Below are 11,016 nucleotides of genomic sequence, written 5' to 3' on the forward strand. Positions count from 1 at the left end.
TCCCTAATTTAATATGCAGTCCACTCTCATATTTGTATTCCAAATATAAAAAGAAAACATTCAATTTATATTTTAAATTTTTTGTTTAGTTACTTCACGAAAGCCAAGGGATGATGAGAAAGATGGGCAAGCGTACAGATTTGTGTCACGAGCTGAGATGGAGATGGATATTAAAGCTGGAAGATACTTAGAACATGGGGAGTATGAAGGAAATCTTTATGGCACCAAAATTGATTCTATCCTTGAAGTTGTTCAGACAGGAAGGACCTGCATCTTGGACGTAAATCCACAGGTATATAATTTATAGTTTACAAGTGTAGGAGTACAGCGTTGAAGAGGTAAAGAGGTATGCCTTGAAATTTGAAGGCTTCTTACCTGGTTTCATGATTACAATATCAGCTGGATTCATGCATTTGTGGCACCTCACTGGAATGAGTAAGAGAAAGATGGAAAAAAACCAACTTAAATTCTGCATGAAAAAAGAGTCTTGCAGAGTAGTAAATAATCTTTTTAGCCCAGGAAAGAATGATGTTGAGAATTTCAAAAGGCAGTATAGGAGTTTCTAATATAGAAGTAAAAATCTTTGCTTATATGTTCCTGTCTTTTCTAACAGGTTAGTTTTGCAGTGCCCCTTAAGTAAAAAAGGTATGTGGTGAGTCATTCTCAAACTTTGCAGATTTTTTCTTTTCCTTTGCTTCTAGGCCCTGAAAATACTGAGGACTTCAGAATTCATGCCCTATGTAGTGTTCATTGCTGCTCCAGAGCTGGAGACTTTGCGAGCTATGCACAAGGCTGTGGTAGATGCTGGAATTACAACCAAACTTCTCACTGTAAGCAGATGATTTCTTATTTATTTGCTTTTGCTTTGAACAGGTTATTCTGAGATTTTTTAAAAAAATTTACTTTTCTTTTTAGATGGAATTTTTTCTGAAATTAATGTCTGTAAGAAAAATTAGACAAGACTTTTGCTGATTACTTAGTAGAAGTTAATCAAATACTATGTATAAGGAAGATTGCTTCTTTCTTAAAAATAGACCTCTTAGAAGGAAGTGTTGATTACAAAAATTACTTGTGATGTGTTCTTTGGAAAGTGTCACCTTTGATTATTGGCAGCAAATGGTACATATTTCATGGTTCTTTTCATTGTTCTTTTATGCAAATGTCTTTTCTTCACTTTCCCCATCTCTTCCCCCACATAGTCTTTGTTCAGTTTTGTCTTATAATACCTGTGTGCTTTAAAAATGGAATCTGTAGTCCTTGGGAAAGATATTGCAGCTTATGTTAAAAAGACTGTGCCAAACAAACAACAAAAAATCCCAACCATCCAACAAAGAAATCCCCAATGAAAACAACCAATAATGCTGGTAGTCCTTGTTTTCACTGCTGCAGCTCTGAGAATGGCTGAGAGCTGCCAGAATAGGAAGTGTTGAACAGCTTCGCTTCCCCTGAAGTTCCTTGGAGTTGTCATATAAAGTGAAGTGTCCCATTTTATTTATTAGATCTTCCCTCCCTTTCTGAGACATGTGGTGTAGCAGAGGGAAATGAGACCTGCTTCCTCAAGCACAGCAGATTATAAATATTCTGTGTGGGCATGAACTTTCCCAGCTGCAGGAGCAAAGCAAAGAAACCAGATTGAGCAGTTAACAAAACTATCCTCTATGTTCTGCAAGACCTTCCCTGTCGAATTAAAACAGTGGTTTGCTGACAACTCACAAAGTGCTGCAGCTTAGTAGCAGTATCTTGAATAATGCTGATGGGGCATTCAAAGCAATAAAATGGGGAGTGGGTTAGTATTTCCACTAAATGAATGTGTGATTTTTAGTCATGGATTCTGGTGATTATACATTCTGGCATCTCTGTGGATGCTCAGCCTTTCCTCCTCCCTGCCCCAAATGACCTCTGAATTTTGTGGTGCATATACAAGAAGGCAGTGTTAAAACTGTCCAGAGAAGTATAAACATAATTTCCTGCATTTCCTAATATTTGATTCCCTAAGGGACATCCTTCCCTCTGTATTTATTCTCCTTATGAATAATAAAGAGCGTAGTTACATTTCAAGTAGGCATTTATGTGTCTTTATGGGTTCTGAATCACGTCTGTGTGCATGTATATAGAGTATGATTTCCTATTTCATATTCTTGTGCTTCCTGAACAAATGAAAACCAAATATCATTTAAAGTATCATGTGCTGCTTGTTAATGGGTCTATTATTTCAAGCATTCTAAGCCATTCCATTACAAAAATCCTGGCTCTTGTAGTCATACATTTACTTGTTTCCTTCATTTACTGTGAAGGAAAGGCTATTCACAAACTTAGTTTTTCATTTTGGCTTTTGTATTGACAGTTGTATCTAGACTTGAAAATATGAAATATCATAAAGGGGGACAAATCTTGTGACTGCTTACAAACAAAAATTTTGTTGTGCAAAAGTTCACACACTTTTATTGATTTTCTTCAAAATCGCAAGATTCACAAACATTTTCTTGCCATAGTTAACATTATTGGCACAGCTTGTAACTTTTTTGGCCCTTTTAATGTATTTTAACTAAAGTTACATGTGGATGTAATGTAAACTGAAAACTTATTTTTAAAGTATATACATAGCTTTAAATAGTCAGTTATGGTACTGAAAAGATATTTCACTGTATTTATAAGGATTTGCCAAGTCTTATCATCAAATCTTTAGTAAGATTTTGATTTAGTAATCCTTAAAAATCTCTTCCACAGGACACTGATCTGAAAAAAACAGTGGATGAAAGTGCCCGGATCCAGAGGGCGTACAACCACTACTTTGACCTGACCATTGTCAATGACAACCTGGACAAAGCCTTCGAGAAGCTTCAGACGGCCATTGAGAGGCTGAGGCTGGAGCCGCAGTGGGTGCCCATCAGCTGGGTGTACTGAGGGTCTCGAGAGGGGCTTACGTAACAAATAACAGCAGCCAATGTGACATGTAGATACCGGTGATAACCTACAGCACCTGTGCATTTTTACTCTGTGTATATTCAAAAGTACACTGTTCTGAATTTTTATAAAAATGTTGAAGAGAAAGTGTACTTAAATATGTAATTTATTTTAATTTTTCTAACTTTTTACAGATAACCTTTCTATTCATATCACATGAAGGAAATGCGTTTAAGCATTTTTCTATGTTTTGGTTTAGTACCTTTGCCTTTTTCATCTAAGAAACTTTCAGTCATTCACTTCAACATGTACATCTTGGTCTTACATTTTCACTGTGATTAAAAAGAGGATACTTGAAACAATTTTTGTAAAATTTGTTAATGTCAGTGTTTAACTGATCAAAAGTCTATAGCTCTTACTAGGAAAGAACACTTACTTCTTCGTTTTTTTTTTAATTCCTTAAAGAATAAAAATTTCATAGGAGCAGAATTTTAAATACTACAAGCAGCAACAAACAGCTCCATTGCTCCAGCTTCTTTTGGCTTTATGTTGGTGTATTCCTGATGTTTCACAAGTTCCTTATATCTCTTGATTAGATAACTTTTGTGTAGGTTCCCTTATATCTGTCTCCTAAAATAGCATAGAGCAATACCTTGCAAGCTGCTTATTAGGCTTTCTTGGGAGCCAGCCTGTTAGCCCATTAGAGTTGAAGTACTGATGTTAGAAAGTCATATGCAAGGTAATTCAGTGCAATTTGAATAATGATGAAGTAGCTTGAGAGAGAATCTGATAATATGGAGCCTTGTAGGTGACACTTAATGTTTAGGACTATTTATTCACACTTGTGAAAACACATTGCTTCAAGGAAAAAAAAAGGCATTTTCTTTTCTTAGAACATTGTTCTGTATTTGTATAGTGATCGATCTGTGGCTTCATTTCCTGTGATGTCTAGGTGGCTTCTAAATTATCGTTTAAATATTTTTGTGTGGTCAACTGCTGTATTTTATGAGTGTTGTGTTAATGGCATTTCTGTGCTTTCTCTTACATTGTTTTTAATTGCATTTTTCATTAGATAGCTTGTGAATTGGAAGATTACTGCTAAAAAGCAACGTTGTTTATACCTTTTTTGTTTCATGGTGTATTTCCTTTTATTTAGTGACAATTCTCCCCTCAGTAGGGTCACTGATATAATTCATGTTAGGTTCAAGTTCATCAATCAGAACTTAGGTGGATGTAAATTTCTACTTAATGAGAACAGAATGAAAATACAGCTTGTTGCTCAGATGAGCTCTTTTGGTGATCATGTTTTACATTAGAGTGTCAGCTGTTGTATATAGTCACATTCACCATCACGTACTGGGTTAGGTGTCTAAACTGAAGAAGTCTCTGTTTAATTTCTCTTCCATCTAGTGACAGGCACCTGGCTTCTGGATTCTTTTTAAACGTCCAAGTGTGACATAGAATGCTATCAAAAGGCAGCTTCCTCAGAACTGTTTTTGGAGGAAGACGGGCTTAGACACTGAAATAGTATTGCTTCCTGGCGTTCTCAAAAGACTTGTATGTGCACAAGAAAAAAAGATGGAGTTAATGCAGTATAGGAAAAGTGTGTTAAAAACCCCCTCAAAACACCTGTATACTACAGATGATTTTTACAAAGCCTATAAAGTTGGTTGTTGTGGGGAAAAGGGGCAGAGGGGACTTGAAATCCCAGTGTATGTGTAAAACATCAGTTGAACTTGTGTATAGCACGGGAAATCTTTGTGGCTCTTGATACTGAGATTTCAGTCTTGTAGAGGGAATCTAAAATTATCTAAGGAAAATTTGTACCACTACTTTGTTTTATTGCTATACTTTTCAGGATGTGTTTTCTCTGGTTTTGTTTGTTTGGCAGAGCTTTTAAACATGGCACCAGCATGGAACTCTTAGTTTCCTTTCCCAGGAAACATGTTCTGTGATCCTATCACTCAGAGGCTGCTTTGAGAAATGGATCAAGTCTTGTATGTAGCAGTAAATGATAGCAGGGCTGTTGCTTGGCTATTTTAATGATTTGCTTTTGGCACTCTATGCTGAACATGACTGGACTGTGTTTGTGTACTGTGTCATAGGAGACCTCCATATGCTGTAAATAAGATGTGCTGTCTGGACAGATATGATGCCTTTTCATTGCGAGTTAGAAAATTACTCTTATTTGTGATGCCAAAAGTGAGCTGAGTTCACTCTCCCCTAATGAATGGAATGAGAAGAATCGTCAGTTTACACCCCATAGTACTTTATATTGCAAACATCACTTTCGTCTTTTTTTCCGTAGGTTTACTTAAACAGATGAAACACGTGAAACCTGGACACTAAGGTTTAGTCAGGAAAAGCTCTCTGCTCCATTTGTTTCCATCCTAGGGAGAATACTGTTGAAAAAGTCTCCCTAGTTAGCAATCTCCAAAATAGCCGCATATTTGCTAAAGCATAATGCTTTAGCATTTGGCACAGGTTCACACTGTGTGTTTAAATCACGCAGTGAGCACAGTGGAGCCTGGTGACTGAGCACTGGGTGGTGGTAGTGTAGATGCCAATGAGCAGTACAATTCTTAAGCAATAAGAGAAGATGGCTTGCTTAGGTTGCAGGCAAAGATCGTGTGGAAGTGTCTGCAGGTTTTATCTGAGTGTCCACATGCCAGGTTTTAAGGAGAACAACAACCCAAACACCACATTCCTTGCATCTGTTTGTTAAATCTTGAGGCACGTGTTTAATGCTGAGAGGGGGAGAGAGTTTGGCTTGTGTTTTGTGGTGGTGGGGTTTGGTTTTGTTTTTTAGCAGAAACAGACTTTTGTGAGATACTCTGCTTAGTTTGTCACTACCTGGTAGGATGACTAGGATGAGAATGACAGTTACTTTTTTTTAAAAAGAGTGTTCTTGGAGGTTCTTACAATGCTGGTGCCATCTCAGTCACATCCACAGCGGTGACAGTCTCTGCCTGCCAGGGTATGCTAGATCAGCTGTTAGACAGGGACCTGTACATTGTGCAATTAGGGAAGAAAGATACCATGAAACGCTCATTCTGAGCAAGTGAAAGCATTTCAGAGAACGGCTCTTTTAAGTATTTCAGAGGAGTTGAAATAACTGGGATTTCATGTATCTCATTCTGCACTAAACATTCATTTTTTGGAGGCTAACAGGAAAACTTTTTACATTGACTGTTAATGATTACAATAGGTGTGTCTGAGCGAGGTGAAGATGCTGCTAAATGTTTAAGATACGTGGTATGTATCACAAGATAAATATTTAAGTAGTTTAGAAAAGTAAGTTATCAAATAGTTGTCTGTGTATATGTATGTATGTGGATGGTAAAACAAAAAATGCTCATGTTGGTTATCACATTACTAAGCTACCATGACTTAATCCAGAAATTTACCTGCATGTGAGACTTTAGAACTGGTACACTTCTCTACCTGCTTTATTGTGTTTACTAATGTATATTTTTCTAAATATACATATATTTCAATCTAAAAAATTCTATATTTATCTGTAATTTCTATCTGTTTTGGACAGTGCATGAGGTGCTGTAAAATTCTGTACATATAGAGACTTATAGAAGAAACACTGTCGTTGCCCTGTGAATGAAAAGTTATACATAGAAGTACAGTCAGTATGCCAAGACCCGTAAGTTATTTCCCTGAATTCACCAAAAATTCCCTTAAGTGTGCACCAGTCTCAACTCTCATGTAAATACCCTGGTGCATGTACGCAGGTAATTTACCTTGCTGTCCTTATGAAATGTTACTAGCAGGTCTACTTTAGGTTCTGCATCATGTGACAAGATGCAGTCCCAAGTTTAGTGGGATAGTTATAATGGAAAGTGGGATAATTATAATAGAGTATGTCATCTTGCATAGATTTATAAAGGTCTTTCAAAGTGTTTTGCAGATGTACAATGAAGGTAAAATTGGAGCAGAATCACAGGCCTTTATAGGCAAGGAAAATCGAATTTTTAACCAGTACAGTATCCATAACTTGTGCCATGTTCTCAGATCAGGGCAGCTCTGTGTACTTAAGTCATACAAAAGCTTTGTGAAGCAGGATGGCAGATCAGCTCATTGCTTTTGAATTTGTGTTTATATAAACTGTCACATCTTGGATATGCTCAAAATGTGACATTTATTTCCCCATTCTCTGTACTCTCTGCATCTTCTAAGATCATACCTAAGTGACTTGCTGTACAAATTGCTTGCAGCTCAGTGCTCAGGAAGTCATCTGTGTTTGGTTTTGTTTTGAAGAGGGTGATTCGGCTAAGAAATAGGAAACTTTTTTCTCTTTGGAACACCAAAAAACCTTGGCTAGGGTATCCCCTTGAGCCCAGCTGGCTCTCTGCTGTGCTTAAGGACCAGTGGAGGACAATCGAGCAAAGCACTCCAGAAAAAAGGAACCATGGGTTCTTACATGTCCTTACGCATTAGCTAATACTGTGAACATAAATTCAAACTTCCTTCACCTATTCCTTGGTTTCCCATCCAGGCTTCCTCCAGCTTCTTCATTTGGACTGAACCTTGAGGCAGATCCTGTTCGTTACTTGTTGTGCCCATAGGTGCAGCTCGAAGGCAACAACAGCTGGAGCTCTGTCATGTCTCGCAAATCTGTATGGACTGTTGGCTTCATGCAGGGTTTCCTGCCTCACCCAAATTCCCAAGAGTTAAAGTACCGCATTGTTATTGCCAAACTTCATGATACTGCATCTGCAAAAGTGGTGAGATCACTTTATTGATGTCTACGTAGTGGTTACTGGATACAAAGACTTGTAGTCTGTTAGACCTCTTGCCTTAAGTACCTCTCAGCTCCCAGCTGCCCCCTGAAACCTCTCCCAGGCCATTCAAAAGGCTGTCTGTACTTAAAGGTACTTTAATTTGCAGGCTTTGGTGGATTGTCATGACTGATAGTGCTGAAGTGAAGTCCTGCCTCTTTTTTTTTCTCCTGGCTTTCTTTTTTTTGGCCTGTCATTCTTAATTTTCATGTATGTTTAACAGGCTTACTGGTGGGAATTGTCTGGAATTCTCAACTCGTGTCTTGTAGTGGAAATAGTGGGCAATATAAACACCAGTCATTTAGGACTGGTATAACTCACTGGTTTTAGGCCCAAGAGAGACACTAAAAGTAAAAACAGAGAAAAAAATGCTTCTAAAATAACTAATCCCAATTTTTGGCAGCATTGGCTTCCAAACATACTAAAAGTATGCTCATATACACACACTCACATAGGCAGAACTTAGTGGTAAATACTGCAAGTAATTCAGGCAGTATCTACTAATTTACCTGAATTCTTCATGGTGTGATACTATTCCACAAATAATTGCTTTTTCAGCTGCTGAATTCTGAGTCCATTTGCTGGTATTGCAGCTGGGCTTTACCTGTACAGGCTTAAAAACAAACCCCAGCTTGGTGAAGGCCGTTAGGCAATTTCACCTACAAAAAGGAGTTATTCAGCAGAGCTTGAGCAATATTTGTATTTTATGGAATAAATTGCGCTTGAAGTAAATCAGTTTTGTTCTTAGTATTTGGAACCTTGTATGTTCATTGGGCAGGAAGTTCCTTTTGCTACTAGGGCAGTAGTCAGACAACATCGTTAAAAGTAGCCCTGGAAACTCTCCCATTAAGCCTTTTCCCTTTTAAGTCAGTAGCTCCATGCTAATGCTCCTCCCTGCAGTTTTGGCTGTCCTCGTGGTTGAGCCAAGTATTACTCCTCAAGTAGCCATTTTTCTAGAACACAGTAGAGCCTCTTCCAAAACCCCAAGTAACTTCTCCGTTATTTGACCTCTCACATGATATAGAGCAAAGTGAATGGCACTGTTTGTACAGTTCCAGGAGTGGAAGCCAAATTTTTGGCTACAAAAAAATGTGACTGATATTTGTTCGTGACCTAACTGTTGAAATATATTCCCCCACCCCCACCCCATGAAAATGCACATTGAGCATCCCTTCCTCACCCCCAGTCTCCCATCCTATATTGCCCATGTGTAACATTTGTGCACTGTGGTATAAGGAAGGGAACCACCTCTGTGGATTTTAAAATACAAGTTTTCCACTCTCTCCCCCTACACTAGGCTAAGAACTGTAGGATCTCGGTAAGTGTTTGGGTTTAAATATTTATTAGAACTCTGTCACCATGCATTTCCTTACCTTGCTTCTTCTCACAACTGGTTTTGCTGGTTGGAAGCTCTCATGGTTTTTTGTTTGGGTTGTGTTCTTTTTTTTCATTTCTACAGTGTAGTAAATTAAACTGAATTTGACATTTGTAAAATTTGCAAAACTGCTCTCCATTAAAAAAAAATTGTTTATTTAGTTGAAAACTTCCACAAAAAAAATCTTAACTATCAGCTAAACTTTTTAATGTAAATGTAAAAATTATTTAGTACCTAATTGTTTGAATATAGTACTGTAGAGCAGGCCTAGGATATGGGACTTGTTAGCATTGTAACTTCATACTGATAAAGTCAGCTACTATTTGGGATGTTTTTAAATTGTGACTTGTTTTCTAAACACCCCCCCGGTCTTTTTCACAGCTAGTATTTTCACAATAAACGCAGCCAAACATAAAAACGTTAATGTAAAAAATGATGAAATTCTGTTAATTCCCAACAAAATATTTTTGTATATAATAAAGATTTAATATTGAAAAAAATGTAATTTGCTTTTTTGCCTTCTTTTTTGTCATATTCTTGAATATTAGGCAAGTAAGGTACCAGGGAGCTGTCGGTGCACCCTCTGCCTTTTTGTCTTCAGCAAAGTTGCTTTTCTTTCAGTTGCTCTTCTTTAGCTCGATGTTCATGTGTGCCAAATCCCCACTCCAGGCACAGGGAGACACTGGGGCCCCTTCAGCCACCCTGTGAATGTCACCATTGCTGAAGCTGGGTGCCCTATTTTCAGAGCGCTGCTGCACCAAGGGAGTCACTCTCCTGGGCCTGCACTGTAATTAGCCAGTGTACAAAAGCCCAAGGTCTTCAGGATGGAGCAGCCTGAAGGAGGTAAATGCTGGTTATTGGCAGCAAGGCAGAGCCTGCTGGCCTCTGGAGATAGCATATGCTCTCTAAAAAGAGGCTGCTACCCGCCTTCCAGATTGCAAAGGTATGGATTCTTTCGCTTCCTCCTGGGAAATGCAAAGAGAAGTAGTATTTTGGGGAGGTGAGTCAGAGTGCAAAATCTAATCTCTTATGAGACAATCTTCAGCCTTGTCTGAAGCACCCTACAGCTCTTTACCATTTCCCTTCCTAGGGAAGACAATATCTAACCCTAAATCATTTTCTGTATGAGGCTAGCCTGTCACAAAGAACTGCTGGTTTGTCCAAGATGTAGTGGATGCACATCTAGCTTTTCTGAGGTGGATTATGAATTCATTTGGACCAGTGCAGCTTTGATGGGATCCCTGAAGAGAGTATGTTCTTGGCTTAGAGAAGGGCAGAACTGAAGTTGAGAGAGACAGACTGCTTCGTTTGCTCTCTTGGATCTTCTTAATCCCTGTCTGAGCTATTTCTAAAATTGATGTGCATAACAATCCTGCATTCAAGAGCATGGAAGAAGGAACTGGAGAGAAAATGGTGATCATACAACCTGCCTTAGTGTTTCTTTTTTTGTCCAGTTTTTCTGCTCACTCAGTTCTAAAAGGGCCCTTCTACCCTCCCTGCTGTTCCAGAGAGGCTTTTGTGATCACAGGAGTTCTGCTGAAAGCTGGGAAACCCTTCCACAAAGCACCTAAAGGGACAAAGCCAAGACCCAAGCACAGCCAATGACTTCTGCAGATGCACCGATCAATCCTAAAAGCAGGGCAGCAGACGAGGTGAGGAGCCAACAGACTCAAGCGATCCTCAGGCCGAGCAGGAAGACTGGGATGCCCAGAACACACTCCTGTTTGCCCAAGCATCTCTCCTGTTGCCCCAGTCTGAGGCTGCCCATTCAGTGGATTAAGCTGAAGCAAAAGCCTAATTACATCTGAAGCCAAAACAGCTGGAAACAAACAAAACCTTTTTAAATTATCTCTGTGGAACACCCAGCCTGGGGCAGGGGGGTTTCCTACCTCTTTAAACAAGTTCCATCTTCTACATCCGTGACACATCACTCCTTGAAAGCAGTTA

At 38.7% G+C, this 11,016-nt stretch overlaps 1 protein-coding gene across 10 annotated transcripts in view; it reads left to right on the top strand.

Moving 5' to 3' along the window:
• The window catches only part of PALS2 (protein associated with LIN7 2, MAGUK p55 family member), a 65,895-nt gene extending 56,326 nt beyond the window's left edge, over positions 1 to 9,569 (top strand). For 9 of the 10 annotated variants that reach the window (XM_071560935.1, XM_071560932.1, XM_071560933.1 and 6 more), the window contains 3 exons: positions 90 to 292; positions 702 to 830; positions 2,728 to 9,569. In XM_071560935.1, coding sequence (XP_071417036.1) covers positions 90 to 292; positions 702 to 830; positions 2,728 to 2,904 — 509 coding nt within the window. In that variant the 3' untranslated portion in view covers positions 2,905 to 9,569. Of the gene's footprint in view, positions 1 to 89; positions 293 to 676; positions 831 to 2,727 lie in introns of all 10 variants that reach the window. The other variant, XM_071560942.1, reaches the window with a different exon arrangement.
• Positions 9,570 to 11,016: the final 1,447 nt, after the last annotated feature.

Source organism: Pithys albifrons, chromosome 7, assembly GCF_047495875.1.
Source record: "Pithys albifrons albifrons isolate INPA30051 chromosome 7, PitAlb_v1, whole genome shotgun sequence".
Lineage (NCBI taxonomy): Eukaryota > Metazoa > Chordata > Aves > Passeriformes > Thamnophilidae > Pithys > Pithys albifrons.